The 26815-nt window shown below is 41.1% G+C and overlaps 2 protein-coding genes across 10 annotated transcripts in view; one reads left to right on the forward strand and one right to left on the reverse strand.

The window, feature by feature from the left end:
- Positions 1-130: 130 nt before the first annotated feature.
- Positions 131-25596, reverse strand: PRMT7 (protein arginine methyltransferase 7). Of its 8 annotated transcripts, none has more exons than XR_012765327.1 (19): positions 24520-24818; positions 24138-24311; positions 23265-23301; positions 21447-21596; positions 19262-19370; positions 18809-18921; positions 17342-17583; positions 16983-17199; positions 15183-15310; positions 14239-14380; positions 13663-13746; positions 12405-12452; positions 11039-11128; positions 10208-10369; positions 7694-7768; positions 6692-6852; positions 5359-5455; positions 2265-4776; positions 131-1539 (listed from the first exon to the last, which is right to left on the reverse strand). XR_012765327.1 is itself a non-coding variant. In XM_075433668.1 (19 exons), the coding sequence occupies exons 2-18, from the start codon at positions 24230-24232 to the stop codon at positions 4618-4620; spliced, it is 2109 nt and encodes a 702-aa protein (XP_075289783.1). In that variant the 5' UTR covers positions 24233-24311; positions 24520-24818; the 3' UTR covers positions 134-1539; positions 4587-4617. The 8 variants fall into 8 exon arrangements, 6 of the variants coding, with proteins under 6 accessions (XP_075289783.1, XP_075289782.1, XP_075289781.1 ...); XR_012765328.1 differs by having other exon boundaries at positions 132-1539; positions 3326-4776; XM_075433668.1 differs by having other exon boundaries at positions 134-1539; positions 4587-4776.
- The window catches only part of SLC7A6OS (solute carrier family 7 member 6 opposite strand), a 7381-nt gene continuing 5483 nt past the window's right edge, over positions 24918-26815 (forward strand). For both annotated transcript variants that reach the window (XM_075433676.1, XM_075433677.1), the window contains exons 1-2: positions 24918-25076; positions 25656-26033. In XM_075433676.1, coding sequence (XP_075289791.1) covers positions 24918-25076; positions 25656-26033 — 537 coding nt within the window. The remainder of the gene's footprint in view (positions 25077-25655; positions 26034-26815) is intronic.

Genomic DNA, 26815 nt, shown 5'->3' on the forward strand with positions numbered 1-26815 from the left:
TCACGCTGCGCTAAGAAAACCAATGATGAAAGCAGAGCAAGGGAGTCGAGATTAGTTTATTCTGCGTGGCCTCCAGCGAGTCATTCTGAGCGCAAAGGCCCCAGTCTCGCAGTGAGCCCGAGGCAGGTGAAACACTTCAGCACCCACACAAAGCGCAGTTAGTTTTTCCTCATCTGAAAAATGGGGATAACAACATATACCTCTCTCTGAGAAGCATCTTAATCACTAATCTGCATTAAATGCTTGGAGATATGAAGCTTCAAAATGATGACTAAACCAAATCCACGTTTTGCAACGCTGGAGGCAATGAGGTAGAACAACACAAGCACCCGTGGTATTCAGCTCACACTCGTCACTGGAAAAATCTAACACTAGGAAGCTGTAACAGTCTCTTCCCCTCCTAACAGCAGCTGTAACTACACACGGAATACAAAAGATGAGTGACTAAAGGAATTAGTCCTGAACTACCTCCTCTATCTTGTTAAATGCAGGAAGCCTCCACAGAGCAGTTTCCAAGGGACTAACAAAGGAGAAAAGCAAGCCCCGGGATGGCAGTCCTCAAATTTCCCAGCCTTCAGACAAAAGGTACCCGTTTTGCAAATAAAGGAACAGATCTTGCAGCTGCCATGACTAAGAAAAAAACATTTGAATTAAATGCAAGGCCTGTGCTTCATTAGGGCCATGACAATTTCACTGTCCTAGAAGTATTATTCACTCTGTGTATTTTGCGTGAGGCACTTTGCTGCCTGCTTGGTTTTTATGGTAGGTGCAAATGCATATTACTCTTACTAGCGGTTGTCACTTTTTCTACTAGTTTTCCATTTCTGTGGATGTATGTATGGTGTATCCTACAACATCACAGGCATTTTATTTTCACATTAGATGAGACAGCTGCATTGCAAGCCCTTATTAGAAGTCTACATGATCTGAAAATGCAGTAGACCTTTAAAAGTGGATTCTCAGCACCCTCTTGTGGATTTGTGCTGTGGTAACTATCAAGTAGTACCAAAACTCATCGCAATTCAGGACTACAGAAAAGTTATTATTTTTGCAGCAAAACGACAACAGTGAAGTTAAATGTGAATGGCAAAACTTTGTAGTTTATGATTATTTTTAATACCTGAATAACACCTGCATCTTTAGTGCAAGCATCTCTTCTGTCGCATTAAAAAAATCTGCCAGTTATACACTGGCTGGCACGCAATACCTGAACAGTAATACTGTTAGTTCAGTGGTGGCAGGGGATCCTGTGTCTGTTCAAACATGCATCCATGCCTGCAAGCCCAGGCAGGAGCAAAGCTGCTGTCCTTTAGGGAAAACAATTGCCTGTGGTGGCCGCACAGGTATGTTCCTTCCAAGAGAAAATAGCATTCTTGCTCTGCTTATTACGAGGCCAGCAGCCAGAAGCTCTGCCAACTCAGCACATCATCGCAATGCTTCCCTCCGGTCCAATGGAAGCCTGAACGCTGCTACTGGGTAGATGTGTCTTTCTGATAAAGTAGCTTTCCTCCCCCCGACACGTGCTTGCAGTAGAATGCCCTGTGAAGAGGACACAGATAGAAGTACTTTTTTGGTTTTTTGCATACATGTAATCAGGAATGGCCAGTATCCCCCTATAAGCAGCTTTTTCCCGCTCCCACAATTTACAGATCACGCTAGGTTTTGAAGTCCAACCTGAAGAATTCACAGAAGCCAGGGAAGACTGGCACATACACTAAATACTCCTAATTACACACGAACAAAGCTTTCCCCAAGTCGACCAGATTCGTACCAACACAGCTATGTTTTGTATGTACCAGAATTTAATGAGTGGTGTGACTTAGGTGAAAACATTCAAACCATACGTGTGGTAAGGGCTTGCTTCAATGTAACAGCTTCCAGCATGTTTTAACACAATCCTCAAAGCAGTTCCACTGCCTGTCTAAATACACAAGCATAACCAGCAAGCATTAGCAATGCTGATCACACTCACAGTGAATTAAAACATGCACAGGGTTTCCTGAGCACAGCCATCAGACTTTGTTCCTCTAAGAAACACACAGGTGCTAAAATACACTCAGTGTTCCAGCTTCCCAGCCTTTTTATTTTTTTTGGATAGCAGTGATACAATTACCACTCCAGCTGTATTGAAAGTTAAGATGTTTTTCCTCACATGCAGATAATATGATTTGTATTAATTGCCAGAGTTCAGTTCTGGAAGCACAGTTCTGCAGATAAGCCAGCCACTACATCTGTCCTTCGCCCTTCACTTTCACTACACCCACCTCTGAGATACTCGATAGTCCCAAGTCTCAGGATACCTAAAGGGTTTAAAAAGGATCTCTAAGGTCACCATGCTTCGTATCTATCACAGTCCCCACAGATCTTCAACATATGTAATACTGATAACAAAATACAAATTCTCATCAGTGTTGATTTCTTCCCTTCAGCATTTTAGCAAATTAATCTGTTTTATTTGTTCTTAGGAAGTACGATTCAGGCACATGCATATACAGTTACCTTTGAGGAAGTTAACACTAAACATTAAAACACTGTAAACTCAGTTGTGGTTTTGTTCCATCTTACTTGTATTTTTCAAACATATAAATTCTAAGATATTGCTGTCTATTAGATCTATGTGCCTTTTGGAACAGTGTATGCTTCTGTTAGATCCAGAAACATTTGTGCAGTTAAAGCACCTTCAGAAGCCGCTTGCTACTCCTGCAGAACAACTGCAGCGCATGCTTTCTGTGTCAGGCCACGAGCAAATGCAGGATGCAGCAACTAAGTTTCTTCTGCCATGTTATCTCCTCCAGAAGAGAGGCTATACAATGCAAGCCTTACGCATTCAGAGTTGCACAAGTGTCTCTGTGCCTTTTTTTTTTTTTTTTTTTCAGTAAAGGGCCAGGCCTTTACCATTTAAAAGGCCTGGCCAAATTATTGTTCCCTTTACAACTGTACAGCTTATGTTCCCAACATGTAAAAAACAGATTTGAGCCACCATACTTTATGTGGGCTGGGAGCAGCGTATCAAAATCAGAAACAATTGTTTAATGAACAGCAACCTATATATTCCAGCGAAGTCTGTAAGAAACAAGAGTCCAAAGCTGAGCATCTTAAAAGTACAGTTTTGAAAAGTGCAACCCACAAATCTCAGTAGGAGCTGCAGGGTTTCTGTTCTAGTGAAAAACATTAGTCGTGTATTTCATTGCTCCTTACATCTATTAAGTGTTAAGATCTTGGTCAGGAAAATAGTTCTGAAAAATTTAGCAATATTACACATGGCTTCCCGGTCTATAAATATGATCACACTCTGAGGAAGAAAAAGAGGAAAATTCCTACTCACCAGACTTATAAATCATGGTGACCAGGAAAGCAGAGTAAGCTCCTGCTCCCTCATCGCTTCTTTATGGCACTTTGCTGAAGCTGCTGCTCAGAGGAAACAGCAGTAGCTTTGGTGAGCAGTTATCCCTGCAGCTGGCCAACATCATTTAGGACAGGCAGTACACGGATTTTCTATTTCCCGTAATAGGTGACACACACAAAATGGATACCCCAACTGATTGTTCATCTAAAGCAGAATTCATTGCACACGCATGGTCACACACTTTTCTGTCAACATGATCTGGAGTGCAACTAAGAAAACCTCAGCTGTGGATGTGCTATTGCAGACCAACACACAACTTGGCTACACTGGCAGATGTTATTTAGACCTCTGATGGATAAGGCCACATTTTTGATCATATAATGCATATTACATATCTCCTACAGATTTGCAAGTTTTTTAGACTACGGCTCTTTTTCTTTTGTTTCTGGCCACGCTCCCATCAGTTTGTCACTTCCAATTAACATGAGTTCGTCCATTTTCCAATTCCCAGTTATGCCTTTCCAGACTTTGGTCACTGTTTGGCAAATGTCTCTTCAGAAATGCAGCACCTCAGACTCCAGCAGAACATCAGTGCATCTAATTCACTGACCATTTCAGTTCAATACTAGCCACAACTTACACAAGTCTGCGAACATCTAAACTGTTTCCTTCTCCCTGTTAAGTGTACATATATGTATATATATATAAGTATATATGTATATATATATGTATATAGGTATGTGTATATATGTATGTGTATATATATACATATATGTAATAAGTACACATATGCAGCTTGACGTGCAATTTCTTTTTGCGCACTCTGAAGATTATTTTCCATTTTACAGTGACAAGAGCAAAGCCTAGAAATAGATGATTTAACTCACTTTTATCTAATGTTCGTGTCAGGTTTAGTGTCTTCATCCACTGATATGCCATGCAATACCCAGTAAGTCAACTGTTTTGTAGCTGCATAACATTATTCAAAACTCCAAAATACCAGAGTTTCACACTGAAACAGATGATATCAAGTATGTGTGTGTATGTATGTATGTATGTATATAAACCCTGTCAGGAATACCTGTCCTTATGAAAAGGTTCTTCTCTACCTCCCCAACTATATATTCTGAAAATAAAACAAAAAAGGTTTACAGTGTATTTCAGAACAGTCAGTTTGTTCTCTAAGCACAATAAAAAAATCCCTCTGCCGTACAAAAAAATACTATTTAAAGTTTATTACCATTTAGGAACATTAGTAAAAGGAAAGTATTTTATGATAGCTTAAAATCCATGGCAATCTCTCCTGTCTTTGTGTCAAAATTTATAGTATACGTGACAGCACTAGGAAAGTCTGACAGAGTTTCTGATCCAGTAACAAAACTGAAGAAATAGACAGCTTGCTTGCAGTGGGGATTCCATTCACAGTTTCCCTACAGGAGAGAGTTAAAAGTGAAAGCAGTCAAAACTCTACAGCATTATTACCAGACAGTAATAATGCAAGCAAGAGCACAGATGTTCTTGTTGCCAGTTCAGTATGCAGTGATCAGACAGTTACCATTTCCATTGCCATCCATTCCATTATAGCAATACGTAACTTGAAATACCATATGCTATGCCACACAGTGAAGTCATAGAGGAAAAAATGGATTTGGTCAAGGAATATTTAGGTAGAACCCTGAAAATACTTATTCCTTCCCTGCAAATTTTTTGCCTTTGTTAAACTGAGAAAAGGATTTGTATGAATAAATTCTACTTTGAGCTAGCATCATATTTAAGTTGTGAATGTGTTTCCAAACTATGGGAGCATTTGGATCCAGTTCAGACTCTTCCATTTTAAGGTACATCTCCTGCTCCTCCCAGAAATATGAACAGATAGTTCTACTAGTTCTGCAGAAACAAAGTATTCAGCGTAACAAAGAGCACTGCATAAACCAAGCACGGCCAACAGAGACCCATTTTTCAGCACTGTAATCGTATAGACCGTGACATAATAAATTACACTGGAGAAATACCTTTTCATTTGAAATTTGCATCAGTCCTGTACTAACAGAGATATCAGCAGCAAGATGATATTCCATCCACAAAACCGCTCCATGGCTCTTTCCTTTCCTGGGGAGAGGTGGAGGATCAAAATCTGTTACTTTATACAATACTGACAGCTTAAATGCTGCACCCATTCCTCACATAGTTTAGGTGAGAGCTGTAAAAGCACGAATAACTTGTCTCCTTGAAAAAAAGTTGAACCAGCTGAATGACTTGGTAAATGGGTAGCAACTTTTGAAGTATTTGCAGAAATACAATCTAAAATAGACAAGCAGAATGCAGAATGCAGAATGAGTCTGCAAAAAGCAGAATGAGTCATAACTAAACCTGCTCAGAACCACAGTCAGTTAACAGGCACTCAATAACATGGCATAAATTACACGGTGTATTTGAAGAGTACTTCCTTCAGAGACACCAGCTTCTATTGTTTCTGAATTTTGAGAAAATTTCTACCACACATACCATCTCAACTTCAAGTGTCTGCTCCACAAGGAGCAGAGGTCACGCTAGCGTGTCGCCTGTGAATACAACAACTGATGCAAAGGCACAGAGGCTCCATGCAGAAGGTGCTGCATTTTGTGAAACCATGACTGTGGTTTCACAAAGGGAAATATACAATTACAGCAGTGTCTGAGTTACAATAAACATACATACATTACATAAAGTTAGTTACGTAAACTCTAGATAGTTAAAAATAATTTTCCTCTGATTTTAATTCTTAACAGCATTTCAGGCTGCACAGAATTAAGTACAATCTGTAATTAAGATTATAGTGAAAAATACTTCAGAAGACGTAACGAATATCAAGACTGTCAGAATTATAGTTAAAAAGAAGAACAGTGCACACTTCAAAGCTATTAAACAGAATAATTTGGAAAGCCAAATAGGAGCTTTTCCTGCAAGAATTCAGCAACAGGGTAACAAACAGAAAGACTAAAATCATCCAGACAATGGAGTATTTTCGCTAAACTATAAAGTAATCTGTTGATGTTTCACATCATGGTAACATCTAATAAAACGTTATTTTTCAAATACAGGCATATTATCTAAGAAATTACCCTTATGGTTACAGCCTACTGTGAATAGCCACAGGAAATTCATGCCAAAGCAACTTACACAACTTTGGGTCACATTTTTTAAAATTGTCAAGTATGTTTCCACTAGTTAACTATTACCGTTAACTACACATTTTTTTTAATATATATACACATCATATATATTTATACACACATACAAAAATCTTGAAGATAAGGTAAAAACATGGATTATGACAAGAATATTTATTGTAATGAGAAAACTCACCGTAGAAGATTTATGGAACCCTCTGTGCTAAGACAGTGTTGTGGTACAGTCTCTCTGAAGTCAAACATCAGAACTTTCTGGGGATCAGAGAGTGACTTGCAAGGATATTCCCACAGAGGGTGAGGTTCTGCTTCCTTAGATTCCCTAAAATTCAGAGAATTCTGAAGAAAGAAAGTAATAGAACTATCTCAAAACAACCCAAAAGCAAACAGTCCTTGTTTTCAAGTTAATTATAAGTCCTGAACACAGAATATTTAAGCAATAAAGCTGCGAAAACAGAGGACTGCACTTCAGAGGCACACGGAAAAATATGTACTACATGCATGAACTAATTGCTATGACCATGGTCCTCAGTAGTCTAACAGAAATGGGCACTTTCAAAATACAATATATTTAACTTTTCTTCACCCTTGAGATGAATTCTACTCTGTAACTGCCTGTACTCCTCCACAGTGACTATAAAGGCAACCTAAATGGCTAACTCAAATACGGGTATCTACAATACAGCTCCAGAAATTGGTACAGATAAATCTCACCCTCCATATGTGAATGGCAGGGGGGTTGGAACAAGATGATCTTTAAGGTCTCCTCCAACCCAAGCCATTCTATGATTCTCAGAAGTCAAAAACCCTTTTTCTCTTTCAAAAGTACCTGCAAGGGCAAGTAAAGGCAGCAGGAGTCATCTATGAACAGCTCCCAGATGATTTGATTTCAAGCTCAGAATAACATTTTCAGAACAGTACTTTTCTCTTTGAACGAACAGAAGTATTTTCAAAACGGTGCAAAGTACTTAAGAGCTTGACAGATGAGAAGAAACACACAACCCCAAAACCCATGCCACGGAAGTTACTCTGTTGCCAGTAAATAAGTGAATAACCACCATATTTATGAAAAACTAAACCAACAGTGTTCCACCTAACAAGTTTTTCAACGGTCACTAAATACTTCTTTAAGCCAAAGTTTTGCTGAGACTTGTGCTGAAACTATTTTCAGTCTTCTTACATTAATCATATCATCCATAGTCTGGACATCAAAACCTTCACAGGTGCCACATGGACTCCGGATTCTCCATAAGTCCTAAAAAAGAAAACACAATTTTATTGGGCCTTATTAAAGGAAATATTAAAAATCATTTTAGCAGTAGATTAGACATTTGATAACAAGTCAGATAAAGACTCTTAACTTATCTACACATTCCTAAGCCTTCAGAACTACTGCAAGACTTGCTGTATTCTGGGGAAAAAGTTTTGCGAGGCAGTTAATTCTTGAGCCACTATTTTCAACTCTAAAGAATCTGCGCATTTCCTACCATCTCTGTGGTTTACTTTAGAATCGGTATGAATTTGCCAAGATTAAACCCTTACAGCTCTCTCCCCCCCCATTCCTACTACGCAGCACAGGGAAGTGCTCCCAGTTGCATCAAACATCTGACAGCCTATTGGACTACCACACTTCCCTTCAGCACTCCAAAGATTCGTAAAATCATTTTAGGCACTTCATACTATGCCTCTCACTGACTTTAGCAATCCACTGGACAGACAGTAACTCAGTTCAACTTTTGCCTGTTCTTAGACTGCATTACTGGGCTCTTAATAGAACAAGAATGTTCACTAGCTGTACATATATACCTTTTACCTGTTCACTGCTGCACTTAGCAACCTCAAATGTTACTGCTTTACAAGATGGCAGCAGGACTACTATAAATTTAAATAAATGCTGTGATAATTTATGCCCAAATACAGCATAAGCTAGTGACTATAAACAATCTCCGAATGGTACACCTGACAGAACTATCAAATTAGATAGGTAGCATCCTGCTCCCTAAATGCAGTTATGGACTAAACAATTTTATAACTGAAGTAATCTCATCAGATTCTTTCTCCTGGATCCAGCTTTTGCTAATTAACTGTAATGACATATCCCTATTCTGACAAGACAGAACAGTCTACAGAACCAGTTCTTGCAGAATACCTTACAACACTGTGTTCCTTCTGTCTAACCAAGAACTAGTAGATGCAGACGTTATTTTAAAAAACTCACTGGCTCTAGTCTTTCATAGAATCGTAGGTTGGAAAAGACCTCCAAGATCAAGTCCAACCATCCACCCAACACCACCATTTTGAGTCTAGATTCACCACTGAACAAAGAAAATGCAGAATCAAAGCAATAGCTTTTGGAATAGCTTAATGGAACAGAACACAAGCTAAATGTTCTACTGAAATAGGTACGTGGAATCATCTCTGAACATAACCCTGTACATAAAAGGGTAAAACTGAGGTTCACGTGATATGAATGTTACTCTGTGTTCTGCTACTAGACTGATGAATAATCTTAAGTCATCACGCTGCATGCTTCAGTTTCCTCATCCAGAAGATGAAGAGAGTAACACTTTCTTCCTTACGCAATGCTTTCAGTTCTAGGGAAGTAAATTCTCTAGATAAGAGCATGGAATTAAAATTAACTGCTTATTTCAATCTGATTACTGTTGATTTGTCTCAAACATCCACTCCCTGTTACAAGATTCAGATTTACTTATTTACTCAGTATACATTTAAATTCTCTACATATTTGCAGAAAACTGAAAAGTATGTAAAAACATGCAGGGTAGCTGATTAGTCCCAGTGCGAGAAAGAACACACATATTTTCACATGCACAAACCAAAGGTGGAAGTAAGAGAACAAGGTTAAAGAACATTCAAATAAGAAAACCGTTAAGGGTGAGAAGGCTCAGACACAAAACTACACAGCTGGTGAACCAGAGGGAAGAGAAAGAACAGAGTTGGCATTTTTAACAGATAAACTAAAGATTATGTTTATATGAAAATACGTTATAGGCTTTTTTTTATTTATAGATATGTATATTTTAGTTACACAATTTCAGACTAAAGAGTTCCTTCACTTAAGCTACTAAAGTCTGCATATAAATTACGAAAGTATTTATTTAATTTCCATTGTCATTGTAGGTGAACTCTTCATTATCTTTACTGACCAAGTCCTTATTAACTGCAAAAAATTTTATACCTTTGTACAGTTTCTGAAAGATGACTTTTCAATGTATTTTTAAGATGTGACCCGTAATTGTGCTCAAATTTAGAACTGTGCACAGCCTCAAGTGGTTAAAAAAACCCATGCAATTATGAGTCCTGCCTACAGTCTTATACTCATAAAGCCTAATTTTAAAACCTGTTATTTTGCAGAATATCTAATTTTATAAATAACCACAATTCTCACATGCTTCAGCAATCTCTCTGTAATCTAAAGAAATATTTTGAAACATTCAGCCCTTTCATTTAAAACGGCAAAATTCTTCGAGTTAATTTTCTGACAAGAGATGGCTGAAATAGCAAAACTCATCCTCAGGATGTCAAGTATTCTTTCCTCAGCTGGTAAGCACAAAGCATATCAAAGCGGGCAGTATTAAGATGAGATAAACTTGTCATTAAAAAGAACGGGAAAAGTACTCAATTCTAAGTGAAATTGTGTAAATATCAAACGGATAGTTCTAAACAATCTCACCTGAAACTCCACAATCATCATGTGCAAAGAAGCAGACTGAGGCAGGACAGTGACATTGCTGGTAAGGTGACTGGCCACCGCTGTCCTAGCATACCAGAAATACAGGTTATGCCACGGCAACAAACTTGTAGTAAAAAATGGCTCTCCCACAAGCACAGAAATCTTGTCAAAGAAAGGAGATAAGAAGCATTATAATAAAGAACAACAACTTAGTAGCACAGGCTGTTTATATCTTCAATAGTTGACAAGGCAATCAGCAAGTGAAGTCATCTAGGTAAAAAATTCTACTGCTCCATGAGGATTTAAGGATTTAATTACTGCATATACTGCACAACAGACATATTTCTGTGGTTTTAGTTAGCAAATTTTAAAATTAATTTCCCTGCAACAAAGTTTGAGAGAAAATATTGCAGTTTTAGGTTGGAAGGCTTTGTAAGAGAGTCATAGAATTTTGAAATTTTTAATTTAAGGATGTTTGTACTTCCAAATAGACTGCAATCTTGTGAGTGGCTTGAGAAACAAGAGCTACAGCCTAGTAGCACATACGCAGTTAAACCAGTTTAACTGCCATTACAACTGGTATAGATTATGCAAGAAGGGAAAGTCATACCCTTTTGAAAACAAAGTGAAAACTCTCCCACAGTCTTTAGTCTAAGCCTCATATAGTTTCAGTGGGACAAGGTCCGGACACCTACTCGTTACACTTTATGTGAACTGGGATATAATGAGATTCATTGTGGTTACAGTAGCACAGCAGGAAAGCAAAACTCATTTTCACCTTCCGCTCCCCACCACCCCACTGGAATTCAGTATTGGACAACTGTAACATACCTTTTTATCTTCCAAATGAGAAGACGTCAGCAACTCGGGACGTGCTTCTATTATTTTAATTTTATCTTCAAGGTGATTTGCTTTAAAAAACTAAAAAGAGTTGCATACTGTTTTTATCAAAACCTACAGCTAAGACTCAAGCCCACGCCAAAATAAACAAAAATAAACCAATAGCCAAAAGACATTTTTGAAAAACTGCCTACCATAACTCCTCAGGATGACACAAGTCTATTCTTGAAGAGTGCATGCACTTAAGAGCCAACACGTCACACCTAGTGAACTAAATCACATGCCCCACAGGCTCCTTCAATTAAGTACATAAAAAGGCAGATAACACAAAAGGTGCCTCACGTTCATTCATTTATACTTTGAAGCGTACGGGAAGGACAGTCAATAAAGATAAAAATTACTTCAACTATGAATACATTGCATATTTGGCTTCTGTTTGAGACCAGGTTTGCGTTCTAGGTTGCCTACCGTTCACGTTTTCATAGTCCCAAGCCACATACTAAGACAGACTTCTTTCAAACATACGGTGCCAACTCTAACAGACCCAGCCAAACGGTGACTTCGGGAAGCTGCTTCCAATCTCTTCTTACCCACTGGCTGCCTCTCCTGAACAGCCTCCACTCCACCAGCCAGGCCTTCAGTGCTCCACCCCAAGGAAGCAGCTGAAACCCCACGTGCAGTTAAGACCCGCTGCCTACTGTCTCGTAAGAGCCAAACAGCAGAGCAGGCATTCCCAACTTGTCTCAGCTGGAATACAGAACTGCTCAATGACACTTGCCAGGTAAGACTGGTGCAACCTACAGGATGCTCTCACCTTCCACTAATCCTCAGAAACAAACAGCTTGGCTTTATCACCAGTGCAATGAGGGCAGCAGGGCAGTAGCTCAAGCAGACAAGCCAACAGGCATCTCCAAGGAGAGATCAAACACTGGCAACCATAATTCCCTCTGCTCAGCTCAACTTCTCCGGTGGCCTGTTCAGCTTGTGGCTAAAGCTATGAGATTGGATTTATCTCCAACGAGATGCATTCCTCCAAGTATTTGCACAAAGCTCTCTACAAATACCAGAAAAAAAATAAGAACCCCTCCCCCCCAGTATATCCCACCTGCCATGGCCTTGTCAAACTGTATCATCAAATACATTCACTAAAATGATTCAACCTCCAAGCAATTGACGCAAGGACAATCAAAAGCATCAGCTCTGGCCTTTAGAAATGCCAGGAGTTCATTTACTGCTTTAACAGAATCATAGAATGGTTTGGGTTGGAAGGGACCTTCTAGATCATCTCATTCCAACCCCCCTGCCACAAGCAGGGACACCTTCCACTAGACCAGGCTGCTCAAAACTGAACACTCACTTTTTGCATGACAGAACAGGACACAGTGGAGTTTTCTAATGTAAACACCTAAAGAAAATACACAAGAGTTAGTCAAACCAACTTTATAATTTTTAATTAAAAGAGTATGTAAATGAACACGGAAGGAACTATTTTGATACTCTAGTGAACGCAGTTCGTAAGAATCATGCTTCTATTCCACAGCCCACTGTCATGTACCTTTTAACCAACAAAAATGCCCCCAGTAACTACAGGCTAAACAATGCTGTTTTCACAGCCATACAACAGAAGGCAGATATTTCCAATTTTTAAGATGCAAATAGCATATTAACGTTAGCTCTAGGCATGTATTTACTCCTGAACAAATGCGAGCATATTGCCAGTGTGCTGAGTCAACCTCCAGTAGCGCTTACTCCTTGTCAGCATTGTTTAACATGATCTCACTGCATCAGCCGGAAAGAGCTCAGATGTGCAATGCAGCACATCAGCCTTTTGAAGCAACAAGAAAATTAGGTTTTATTCGAAACTGGTGAATAGTTAAGCAATATGCTGCTACAGGGCTAGGAAAATACTATGGAAATCTCTGTGTCAAACAGTGGCTAGTCACAGACAACCACAGCAAAGACAAAATTACAAGGGCCATGGATCACTGGTTTATCTCAGCATGTTTATTTATTTCTATGAATTGCCTAGCATCTTCCTCAGGATTATATTACATTACACATTCCCAGATATTCAGTCCAACTGTAATAGATTTTTGTTTGAAGAGCCCCATGAGAGAACACATCAAGTAAGGTATATAAGTGACACAACCAGACAGCTCTCAGTTCTCATTTACACACAGACGCAGTATTCTTACTGCCTCCTATCTTGCTGTTACAGACCTTCCACTGCAGACTAGGTTACAAATGCAATTATGGAACTGCAAAAGTAAAATAAAAAAAATTGCCAGACTTTAGGTCGGTAGAAAGAATATTTACATGAGTACCAAGATACAAGATGGCAAACAGGAATCAGTGGGGAACGAGGGACACCATATTCATTCAAGGCTACACACTGGTAAACATCCAAACTGGTAATTTACTATCTCCTTAGACTTCAGCTTGATCAGAGACGAATTTAACCTCCACTTCAACACAACGGGAACCTCCTTCTCACTTGTCACTGAAGAGGCAGTGGAAATAACTAAGTAACGGGCTGGAAACGCTGAACTATGTAAGAGAACTAAAAATACCAAGCTGAAATGCAAAGATCAGAAAACCAGGAAGAATCACTGTACCTGCTTTGCTCCAAGATAGTGAGCCAGCAGAGGCAGCAGACTGCCATCACTGATACAAAGGCAAACACTATCTGTTTTCAGAACCTACAGAAAATAAATAGTCATTGTTATTCCTATTCCAGATGAAAAAGTTTTCAAATTCTACATATTTCGGTGGTGTTTTTCCCCACTTTATACACTACCATATCAAATAAGAGCTAAGAGATATGAAGATTAATATAACCACTTCAAGCAGAATAGAATAGTATAAGTGTTCATATAATTCCCATGTTTTAGGTCAGAAAAAGTTTGCACAAAAATATATTAGGTGTCTTTATTCAACTACCAATACTCCTAATAAATACACAGCACTACTATAAATTCCCAAGCAAGAACGGCTGCTTACAATCTAATAAAAGTAGTACCAAAGTTTTCACGACAAAATATAACTTACATCTGCTGATGTAAATAAAATGCACTTTGTGAGCAAAGTTCTTTAGCAAGGGAGAAACAAATTCTATAAATAATTACTGCAAATAAAACAATACACGCATCTATCACAGAAGCCAGAAAACCTAAAGGCAGCAATGCACTCACTTTCATCAAAGACTTGATGTACTGGCGTGTTCGGTTCTGATCATTTAATTCGCCAAAACGTGGTCTGTTCCAGAGAAGATGAGCCTGACATCTACAAACAGGACTCTCAACACGAACATCTGCTTTATTCTCCTCTTCTCCTCTGGAAAAAAATGTCAATGAAGTATTAGCTACAGCACCCGTAACATGCATTCACAAACAGGCACATTTATGCATTTCGGCTAGTACGCACCTTAATGCATATAGATTCCACTCTTACTTGTTCACCTTTCCTAGTTCTCCAGAGACATTTTTGCAGCTTTGCATTTCCAAATGGAAATAAGAGAAAGGACCAATTTTCATCTTTTCTTAAAAGCAAAAGCAAGAACCGCCCCCAACTTTCCCACTAACTGTGACAGTTAGGTATTTTAGGCTTTGATCTTTTAGAAAAAAGTTCATTTGGATTTCTAAGTAAAAAAGGTACATAAAATTCAGACATTAACTTCTAAAGCTAGCACTGATTTTTAAAAATGTTCACTGCTATTGTCATCACAACCAACATGATTAAGCTCCTTTTGATTTAAGCAAAAGGCATTAGGCAAACAGACAGTGCTCACTAGGAAAAGAGAAAATGAAGACAGAATGGCAATTATTTCACTCTTACCCACACGCCAGCTCAGCTGAGCTATATTTCAGGATTTCCAGGAACCAGCCATAAGTGGTTTTTGTTTCTCTGTCACAGAATGCCACCAGGCATTAAGCAGGAGCCTGCAGGCCAAACCTCAACTGTGTTTTTATGCATAACGTGGTTTTTTTCACCTGTGTACTGCCCACGAAGTGGCTTTTAATAATTTTCTAGTCTTTAGGTTCTTCTCTTGCTCTTCTACAAAATCGCTGCTCTAAGAGCAGCAAATACTCGAGCTTGGAGTCAAACACCACCCTTTTTCACACACATGTATTGTTACCTGGCTTTCTGCAGCTTATACCACACAGAGTACTCATCACGACAGGCGGTCAGGTACACCTTCTCACCCTGGAGAACTGACTCCTCGTTTGGAAGAAAATATACACACTGCATCCAGTGATCTCTCCACTGAAAAGGGTTGACAAACAAAATCTTAGAAAGTAACTCATAAGTAGTAAATGGAAAGTAAACAAATAGCAGGAGATCAATTAGTAAGAATGGGCACAACTTTAAAGCACTGATGTATGACTCCTTGAAAGAATATTGTTCACATTAGCGAGGCTGAATAAAGACTAATACTGTATATTGAATAAACGTACTTTATATAGATTTCTTACAACAGAACAAGCCTGAGACCACTGGCTTGTGGACTAACTAAGCTTGTATTTTCATCAAAAGAAAAACAAATCCAAAATACACTTTGCATTTATTAATGCTGTTTCACCTCTATAGTTCACTTACATTAGAAACCTGTATTGAATTGCTGACAGTGACCAGCGGTTGGAGCCTCATGCATCAAATGAGGTCACTTAGTGTCACTCTTCTGTGACAGAACAACTATTTTGTGTTTCAAAAAGCTATTTTCTACACTGCAAATATTCTACGCTGATCAAGTCATTCTAAGCTGATTGAATGCCCTAAAGCCTGATAGTTTCAGATTCTAGTCTCAAATATGGTAAGTGCAAACAATCATTTAGTAGCTTCCTTTTGACTAAGTTCATCCTACTAGTAAATACATTCATACAAAGACACAGGAATCTGATTTAATAGTGATCTCCTGTTGCTCTAATTATCCAGTATCAACCCAGCATTTTCACACACCAGCTTTTTTTATGGCTTTATAAATATATTACCATAAACTTAACACTTCTTTGGAAGAACTACATGCAAGCAAACCACAGACTAATATTTTAACCAGGGATAGAGACTAGTTCAGGAAAAATCTGTGGAAATCTTTGGTTTTATTTCTTGAAAGTAAAAGAAATAAAAGAAATAGAAATATCTGGAAGACAGCTTCAGTTTTTAAGCTTAATGTAAAGCTTAAAGTTTTACATTGATGGGTTAGAGAACAGTGGCAGAGGAATCTGGACTTTCTGTTCAACTGTTTTCTTCAGTTCACTATTTGAGTAGCTCCAGCAAATTAACTCCACCTGAAAAACGTAGTTTTGTATGTGCAGCACCATTTCTGGTATCTCTACATGGTAGAAACTGGAGAGTGAAGAAACAGGTGGCAGCCGCTTTCTTGCTAGAGTGATGAGAGATGATCATAACAAGGCCACTGTTTAATTGTTGCAGTGCACATGAAGACCTATGGTAAGGGACGTCATTATGGTGACTGGAGTTTGGGGAAGTCCAGTGGGGAATCTTCAAAGTGAAGCAAAACTGGCAATACCAGGGCAAGTGAAAACTGCTTCAGACTACTAGGAGGGAATGCAAGTTTGAAATTAAATTTTAAACTACTGATTAGATACTTATCACTGAACAAATGAACTTGAAGGAAAAAGATCTGACACACTCCCCGGAAGCGTTCAAGGCCAGGCTGAATGGGACTTTGAGCAGCCTGGTCTAGTGGAAGGTGTCCCTGCCCATGGCGGGGGGCTGGAACCAGACGATCTTTAAGGTCCCTTCCAACCCAAACCATTCTGTGATTCTGTGAAAACCTAAACCAGGTACATAACATTTTTATGACTTGCTTATTTAGTGTCTTCCAATACATAAAGCATTAGCGAAGTTCCTACACAGTTTAAGGGACAGCTGCTCAAAACACCCACTATGGCCTTTACTCAGAATAATTACTCACAGTCATCTGATGGTAGCATCTGAAGGCTCGGTATTTTACCTGGCAAGCCAAAGTGGATTTTACCCAGTATGGAGCCATTGTGCAGTTTATCATCCCAGAGGGGTCCATGTCAATATCCCACCAGGAAAGTACGATTTGTGCCTTGCCAGATTTTACAGGCTCCAGCTGCACTCTGTAGGAGGTAGCAGCACTGCTCACCGGCCTACTGAAATCCACACTGCAGAGAAGCACGAAAATTGTAAAAAGAAATAATTCAGAATTCTTCAGAAATTCTCGCTAGCTTCCTACACTAAATACACAACTTATACACAAGGCATAACACGAAAATTTTGTTTTGAACAAAACAAGGCCTACCTTACCTGAACATTGTCACCACATCACTAAGGATAGTGAAGTCACTTGAAGGCACCTGGTTCAGTTGGATATCGCAAACTGAAGGAACACCTGGACAGTTCTCCATGTCTGAAGGGGAGACAATAATTTTTTCACCATCCTCTGCTTCGACATGAACAGGAAACAGTTTGCTCCAGGACCACATTCGTTTGGATTCCACTAATTGGACATACACTGTCGCCCTGTGAGGCACTGCCTCACATCCTTCCTGAGTGTTCAAAACAAAGGGTAAACGCATTCAACAAGTTTGACTTGTTAACATGCATGAGAATTAAATCAATTGAAATGTGAACCAATTTAAAGAAAAGTTGGACTGGGAACTTTGAAATTTTAATTCAAATTATTTCAGAGACTTCGGTAAGATCAGAACACTTTTCTCTTTGTCTCTCTATCTGTGAAATATGATACACTTCTCTATCCTGCTCAGTGTGGTTCGGCAAGGCCAGATTACTTTATTAACCGTGCAACATCATCAGTTTACTAGCCTCAGTTAAACTTTCATTTCCATCCTCTTTCTGAAATCAGAGACCTATCTTGAGCTTCTCAAGCCAGGTAACTATTAAGCTATCAACATTAAACAGAGTTTGTGATTGCAGTGAGTAAAGAAGAAAAATAATGGCTCAAATATCTATGCAATGACAACTTTGCATCCATGTTTAAAGAGTAGCAAACATACAAGTTGTTCTAAAAAAAACACTGAAGTAAGAGCTAACTGTGAAGTCCAATAACAATGCTTTTACAAAAAGGACTAATTACAATTTAGAGTTATACATGGACAGCAGTAAAAAGTTATGGGATGCTATTGTCTTTATATGTAAAACTGGCGAAATGAAACCTAGAAACCTAAATGAAGTTTTGCCATCCACATTCTAATTAAAGGAAAAAAATCAGAAAGGGTGAAAGGCCTTGAACTCTATCTATAGATTATACGTCAAAAAAAAAAAAAAGGTACTAATTTGATTACAGTGTTTAAAGTATTTCCACAGGCTAAAAGCACGCAGAGTTGCAAGAGCTCCTTTGGAAAAACAAAAAACCCACACAACAATCAATGCCTGGGATGCGAAGCCCAGCAAATTTAGGAGAACAACTTTTTTTAAAACATCTTGGGACCTACTTGCCCTCGGAACAAACTACTAAGCAAAGCTCCAAATCAGAACTGCACGCGTTTCTGAAAGACCAGCAAGTTACTGGTTTTAACACAAAGCACCTGAGTGTAATTTCAGAGCCTGTGATTTACAATATAAACTCCAATAGCTTTAGTCTAGGAATGAATCCAGTAAATTATTCACTGAATAAGAAATTGGCACAGCTGATGGTGTATTTACAAAGGATACAGAAGCCTAAATCAAGTATAATCTCTATCCCACTCCAAAATAGACAGAAGAGGTTCTCTAGGGATAAATTTGACATGCAATCAATTTCTATCTTCTTACCTGTACAAGATATTTGTGTGCATGCTCATAGGTTGGTAAAGCTCCTTCTCCTATCAGCTCTGTATCAAACAATTCTGTTACCAGAATGTTTGCACGACATTGCATATCTCCATCTGAAAGACACAATTTAATATTGTAATGTTAAGACTTCATAGAATTCTTTCAAGAAGATGCTATCCTGAAAACACAAGTAATCCAAAAAACCTTATTCCTGTTAGAGAACCTGCTGAAGACTGCAAATTATTTTCCATTAGAAGTTTACTACGAAGTACAAATGACTACTGAAATACTATTACAACACTTCCTTTTGAAATAAATTTCCAATGTTGCTTTCTAGAGAGTAAAGGATTTGCTGGTTTTCATTAAAAATGTTTGGAAAATAAGGAAAAGACATATTCCTTCATGGTTTTGAGGTACTTGCCAATTTTTTTAATCCTAGCCTATTTTTCTCACCTGGGCCAACTGTGACTTCAGTGGAGTGCTTGTTGATTACCTTGATCTTGTCATGAAAACCATTTTTCTCCACTATCTTCACAGCCGCATTAGCCATGGGTTTGAAAACCTGTAAATAGCAAGAGCATAACAAAGTGGCACACTAACATTAGCTTTCAAAAATGAAAAGACATCAACACAAAACAGCACATTTAGTCCTGCAAAAATTTTAACATCCTCTGTATCTTCTCCTATGTTTGAAGTTGATTACCATGAAACAGGACAGCAAGCCTCACTTCAAAAGCTCACAGAGCTCCAGTATCACTGTTACAAATTACCAGCCGTCTCCAAAAGCTACTCCAATTTAACTTTCAAAAGCCAAGAATACATATTAGGAATATATATAGCAAGAGAGGCTCCATGTGCTAAAGCTATTAAACAAAAAAAAAAAGAACCCAAAACAACCAGCGCTGAAATGCTCACTTAAGTAAGCAAACAATCTGCTTTATTAACAGTGTAACTGTGAAGAGAATTTTTATTTCATTTAGAACAAAGAGAAGAACAGAGAAAGTATATAGCTTGAAAACAGCAGAATGATGAAGAATGTGCTGAAAGGGCTTAACATCCATATCCAGTTTCTAAACTCAAAAATTTGAAATATTCTACTCAGCCACACAATCTGACTACTTAAGTAATTTGTGGCTGCTTTGGAACCTCACCCAAGTTCCAGAACTGGAATAATGTATTGCTACTAGAACACCTATACCAGTAGTTCTCAGACTTTTCAGACTGGGCTTTTATCTTCCATCATGGGCTTCCATACTGGAGACCAGCTCTGTGGAGAGGGACCTGGGTGTCCTGGTGGACGACAGGTTAACCATGAGCCAGCAGTGTGCCCTGGCTGCCAAGAAGGCCAATGGGATTCTGGGGTGCATCAAGAGGAGCGTGGCCAGCAGGTTGAGGGAGGTTCTCCTCCCCCTCTACTCTGCCCTGGTGAGGCCCCCTCTGCAGTGCTGTGTCCAGTTCTGGGCTCCCCAGTTCAAGAAAGATGAGGAGCTACTGGAGAGAGTCCAGCGGAGGGCTACGAGGATGAGGAGGGGACTGGAGCATCTCTCCTACGAGGAGAGGCTGAGGGAGCTGGGCTTGTTCAGCCTGGAGAAGAGAAGGCTGAGAGGGGACCTTAGAAATGCTTATAAATATCTGCAGGGTGGGTGTCAGGAGGACGGGGCCAGACTCTTCTCAGTGGTGCCCAGCGACAGGGCAACGGGCACCGGGCACAAACTGAAGCAGAGGAAGCTCCAGCTGAACATGAGGAAGAACTTCTTCCCTCTGAGGGTGACGAAGCACTGGAACAGGCTGCCCAGAGGGGCTGGGGAGTCTCCTCTGGAGATACTCAAACCCCATCTGGACACGGTCCTGTGCAGTCTGCTCTGGGTGACCCTGCTTTGGCAGGGTGTTGGACTGGGTGATCCCCAGAGGTCCCTTCCAGCCCCTGCCATGCTGGGATTCTGTGATGCCTTTCCTCCCACAAGCTACTGATCCTCCTCTGCCAGAGTGGTCAGTAAACTATTAAGCAGAAGACAAAAGACCCCTCCCACCACATTGCTTCTGATACTGTCTCTTCCCTACGATTGGCTGTGAACAGATTTATTCTAGAGTACATTGCTTTCTGCGCCTATATGAAAGATAACTGTCCCTGAAAAACGATCATAGGATAAAATCCTAGATAAAAAAGGTAGATTTTTATGTGGATAAAAATCACAGCACACCCTTTCAACTATGACCTACAGACAAGTGAGTCCTCTCTTATTTCCTAAATGTGTAAAAAACAAAAATTTAAACTGGCCAAAATGTTCCTGTTGTTATCCTTAATATAAGTAATGCCTACTAATGATCATCAGTATGTTTCTTAACTGCCAATAAAACAGGTGATGCTCTATCTAATCACAAATAGATGGAAAAATAAGTTTATGAGACAGTCTCTCTGTTAAGTTGGGGTCCATGTTATAATTAAGTGGGTGTGAGAACCCATCTCCAAGAGCTGAAACTTATGAAGATCCGCAACAGTTTGAGAATGCTCACATTTTTCAAAAGCGTCAATCAAGTTTTCCATATTACACTTGTGTTTTGGTAAGTAGAGAAGACAGAACACTATAAAATTTTACTTCGTACGCAAAAGCATGTGCAACCAGTAACGACTGCTCACCTCAACTGCATAGCAGAAATCCGCACCTGCTGAAGCTGCCATCATAGACAGGAGTCCCGTGCCAGTCCCTATGTCTAGAACAATTGCTTTCTCACCTCTTTCTTTTATTCTGCTCACTGCAGCACGAATACCTTGGTAATACTTTGTGTTCTGTGGAGTGGGGGAGGGGAAAAAAAAAAATAATACCAGTGACTTCTTATCTATTTATACCTTTAACTTTTGTGCAGAAGTCTTGCATTCTCAGCCTATGAGTCTATAATTAGAAAAAAGCCTACAGTCATTCTTTATACTAGTCATACCAAAGCCACCTTCAGCAAAAGCAAGTGGTTTTGGAGGGATCAGTCCATTCAAAGCACATCAATTTTTATCACACTATTCTCTCATCATTCATCAATCAGCTATTTATAGCGTGTGCATAATTTACAAATGCAATATATCTTCTAGATATGAAAATAATAGGAAGATCCATGTGAGATACTACTGGTTTTCTTATTATATTTCCTCTGCAGCACCACTCAAACAGTCATACAATGCCTATGACAGCACAAGAGCTGAAGTATCTTGGATTTAAATTCCTCTCTGCATCTACTGGAAAACATCCATACATGAGACGCAACACGTGTAAATCTGTTTAGTAGAGACAGCAGTGACAGGACGAGGGGTAATGGTTTTAAACTAAAACAGGGTAGGTTTAGGCTGGATATAAGGAAGAAATTCTTTACAATGAGGGTTGTGAAACACTGGAACGGGTTGCCCAGAGAGGTAGTGGAGGCCCCATGCCTGGAAACATTCAAGACCAGGTTGGACAGGGCTCTGAGCAACCTGATCCAGTTAGTGGTGTCCCTGCTCGCTGCGGGGGGGTTGGACTAGATGACCTCTGGGGGTCCCTTCCAACCCCAAAATTTCTATGATTCTATGATTCTATGATTAAATACAGGCTTTTGGTTATGTGCCATTATTGGGGCTACATGCACACCAGCAATAACAACAGAGAAAAAATCAAATCCTCTCTTCTGTCAGCTACAATATACATATCGAAACATGTTATATTTACTCCATAACAATCTATTGTAAGACACTCCTTTCCAAACGATTTATCAAGCCTTTCCAAATAATACACTATCTTTGGACATCATAAATTCAGAAGGTCTGCTGGATCCCTTTCCAAATAATTCTAGTTAACACTTTTGATATAATTCCAGTAGACTTGTTTTAATTACTTAGACACAACTTGGTGTCTCTACATGGCTTGTTAAATGCCTGCTCCCCCCGGCATGTTTCAATTCAACGTGAATTCAAGACTCATAGTACAGGCACCACAGAAGTCTTCAAAAAGGTTATTGATGAAATGGTTGACTAAACGACTAGAGCACCAAGAATATTTAAACCATTCAATCCAGACTTTATCATACCTGTAGATATGGTATCTCAATTTTCTTCTCAATCCTAAACAGTAAGAGCTAAAAATACCATGAAAGAATAGACTTTTATCTACATTCCTGTAAAAACTAAGAAGCCTAGATTCACATTCACAGCCTTTGAAATTTCATCTAATGAGTTCTCTGTCAAAAACGTCAAAGACAGAACAGCAAAATCAGCTACTGAACGTAAATATGTTCTGCAGTAAACAGCAGAACACTAGTGTCAGATGTGAGAAGGCATCTGTTGATCTATAAGCAGATCTGGAATCTTACAGGGTACAAATTTGATCATTTTCTCTTTCAGAAAAACCTGTATAATCATGCAGTGACAGCTATTCAAGGGAAAGGAAATGGGCTTTTTTCCACCATTCAAGACTTTTTTTTCTTCCATGCTTACTCTGTCTTTATCGTGAAGCATATCTGCATAGCGTGACCTACAATAAAAAAAATTCCAGTCAAAATACTACATACTGCAAGCACAACAAAACTGCTAGATCTTATATAGCCTCCTTTGTTTTCTCTTACTAAGGCAACTGGTCCTCATGGCCAAAGAACGCACAGCTAACTGACACGCTCTTTGAGGAGCTGAACCATTTCCCAAATCTCAGGAATAATGTCATTTCAGTTAGCTGGTCATCAGCATATAAATGAACTAATTAACTGCTGGCACTTATCATCTCATCAGCATTGGACCCAATACATAGACCTATGGACAAAAAGCTGTGGAACAGCAGCCAGGACAGGTGGAGGTTCATACAGAGCAATATATAACAACAAAAGACAGCCTGACAATGCTCTACTCTTTGCTGCCAAGATTTAAACTTCTTTGGTCCCTATTTCTTCATGAGTCACACTACTTAAACATACCTCCAAACTGAACCTTCCCAACTTCTCTGGCGGTCACATTAAGCTCTTACAAAGTTACTACAGGAACAGACTGGCAATCATTTGTTGCACTGGGGATTTCAAAGCAGTTTAGTCAATGCATTTTGCCACAACTCGGTCGCTGTCAGCATTAAGATCAGCACCTCAGAAAATGTTTTAAAAAATTTAGAAGGAAACTACTTGGAGAACATTTGGCAAAACACTACATTTACAGTTCTGCCCTGTACAACACAGGGCACTGTAACATGCAACACTGTCCTACAGTCTGTTCATCTCATACCCTTAGAACTTCTACAGAAATAAACCCCAAATTGTCACAAAACCAAGCTGGGTTTGCTCTTTTTTGTAGCTTTAGTGGAACAACAAGCTATTTTTTCCAGCATACCTTGCAATTTCCTGATGGTAGTCGTAGCTCTCATCCTCTTCTACCCACTCCATCACACCAGTGGTTGGATTAGCTCTTCCACAAAAGGTCTTCATGATCAACCTCAATTTGTGTTATTTGTGTATTATGTGCGGTTTTGCTGCTTCGGCTTCAGTATAATACCCAAAACACTAACTGTGAACACAAAAAATAACCACAAAACTTCCAGTGAACACAACAGACACCACTTTAGCTCTGGATGCAAGTATGGCCTGTGCCTATTGCACCTGCCTCGGCCAGAAGCGCTGGTGGCTGCCTTGCCCTTTTTCCATAAAGCTGCTTTCAGCTCCAATCTGACACCCGGCCCCCCTCAGGAACCCAGCCCGGAACAAAATAAAATTACCAGTAAATTCTCCCGGAAAAACAACCTGTGCCCGAGGTGAGGCAGGCCGGGCAAGGCCGGGGAAGGCCGACCACCCCCTGCGGGGGGTCCCCACCCCCGCTCTGAGGAGCGGCCCGCAAACCCCGGGCAGCGGCAAAGCCGAGAGGACCGGAGGCCGCGGCGGGGAGACGGCGACCGGGGCAAGGCACCCGGCCGGCAGGAAGCAGCCGGGACGGCAGACGGCAAGCCCGTTCCCCGCCCAGGCCCGGCGCGGAGGAGCCGCAGCCTCCCCGCACCTCAGCGCCGAGCCCGCCCCTCCGGCCGCCTCCGCGCGCGAGCCACCGCCTGCCCGGCGTGCACCGCGCGGCAGGGCGGGGCGGGGGGCGGCTCCGTCGCGGCCGTCCCTGGGCGCGGGCGCCATGGAGCGCGCGGCGGTGCTGCGCGTGCGGCGGAAGCGCGGCGGGCCGGAGCCGGCCGAGGCGCTGCTGCTGGCCTGCAAGCGGCGGCGCGCGGAGGGCGGCGCCGCCCTGGCGGTGGAGAGAGGCCTCTTCCAGCTGGTGGCCACCGTGCCCTCCAAGGTACCGCGGCCCGGGCCGGCGCCGCCGCGCCGCTCCCGGAGGGGCCTCGCCAGGGGAACGCCTGCAGGAGCAGGCCCGCCGGGCGGGATGGCTCCCGGCGGGGCCGCCCCCCGCGCTGGCCGGTGTGCGCGCACGGCCCCGCGGAACCGGCAGCGAGCCGGGCCCGGTTCTGCTGCGTGAGCGACCCGCAGCGCTGCCCGGCCTCGGACAGCCAGCAGAGCCGGTCTCCGGGGCTCTGGTCTCGGGGGGGTGTGGAGGATACCGCGCCTCAGATTTAGGAGCGTCGCGGTCTCCTAAAGGCGTCTGGTTTGTCTGGAGGGTTATTCTGTCCCATAAAGCATAGTGTGTAAAGATCGAATTGAAGCAGGCTTACAATTTACAAGTACACTTTTTTCCCCATATCAAGAGAATATTACAATAGCTGTGTGCTTAAAGCAGTAGCAGAAGTCACGTGAATGTTGTCACTGCAGTCCCCAGACGGGAAGAGCCAGCAGCAGTAGCTGCTAATCGCTCTGAGCAGGGAGCTTGCTGTGCTGGCGGTGCCATTACGTTCCTCCTCCTCCTTGTTCCTCCACGCAGAATGAACCAGTTCAGAAATACATGCGAGAAGTGCTCACTCGCGACAAGGCAGCCCAGAGCCTGCGACCCGGTGTGGGCAGCGCTCAGCGCATCGCTCAGGAACTCCGCTCCTCCAAGCAAGTGAAGAGGAAGGAAAACCGTTACCGCGTGGTCGCCAGCCACCGACCGGGCTGTAGCGACCCAGCCGCACCCGCCATAAATGGCGAGGCATCCACTGCCAGCAACAGAGCAGACTCTGAAGCGAAGGAAGGTGCTTCACAGGAGGAGAGCGGTGCCGTGGATGATAGCTCGGACTGCTGGGGGAAATTCCAGCTGTTCGACATCGAACAAGAAGAGGAGGCGGTGGGAGACTCCGGCGTAACCGCTGCAAACCCACAGGTCAGCAAACCAGCTTGGGGTGCTTGAGGTACGTTGGTGTCGCTGTCGGCTGGCACATGTGGGCAGACTGACTGCGTGGAAGTTTTTTTGCATTGTAAGTATTCTGGTGTTTCATCGCAGCTTTAACTACGTATTTGCAAGTTGAGATACTGTGCAGGGAGTGACTTTCGTGAGGATCCGTAAGAGCTCTGATGTTGCTGAGCCAGCCAGCCACGTGGAGCTGGCTGCTGCAGGAGGGGCTTGTACCACCTTGTTTGTTCTGTACCCTGTTCTGATGCATAAATTCTCACATTCGTCTGTCAGGTGGATCTCTGAGGTTTTTGATTAACAACTTCTCTACCTAGGGGAAAAAAAAAATGTAATTCAGTGTCTTACCTACCCAGATGCCTAGGAATGTCACTTATAGGCAAGATTCACTAAAGGAAAAAATACTTTTGAGCCTCCCTTTCTTGTGATTGCAATAGAAGGTTTTATTGAACAGCGGTTTTTTTTAGCAGAATTCTAGGTGTCTGACAAGCTGCTTAAGCCCCTAAATCCTGTTTGCATTGGTATTATGAGTTAAGTGTGTTTTCAGCTGGAGGAATATCTGCTCAATATCTAGCCTGGTTTTAAGCATGAAGCAGCTCTGCCTTCTGGGTAGGATTGCCCTGCACGCTGAGTGTTAAGAAGATTTTGTGTCAGAGACTCATAACAATATGGAAAAGAAGGTAAGAGGGCTGCGTGTGCTTTCTTTAGTAGTTCCTTCACTGTGTGTAAGTACACATGGATGCTTTACTTAAGCA

This window comes from Opisthocomus hoazin, chromosome 12 (genome assembly GCF_030867145.1).
Source record: "Opisthocomus hoazin isolate bOpiHoa1 chromosome 12, bOpiHoa1.hap1, whole genome shotgun sequence".
Lineage (NCBI taxonomy): Eukaryota > Metazoa > Chordata > Aves > Opisthocomiformes > Opisthocomidae > Opisthocomus > Opisthocomus hoazin.

Bases quoted from the DNA above. Each gene is read 5' to 3' on its own strand.
- PRMT7 (XM_075433668.1), bottom strand. From the start codon at position 24,232: ATGAAGACCTTTTGTGGAAGAGCTAATCCAACCACTGGTGTGATGGAG. The intron at 18,922-19,261 runs GTGAGAAAAATA...TGTGTCTTTCAG, and splicing joins TGAAGTCACAGTTGGCCCAG to ATGGAGATATGCAATGTCGT. The intron at 6,853-7,693 runs GTAAGAAGACTG...TTCTTTCTTCAG, and splicing joins CTATGGATGATATGATTAAT to AATTCTCTGAATTTTAGGGA.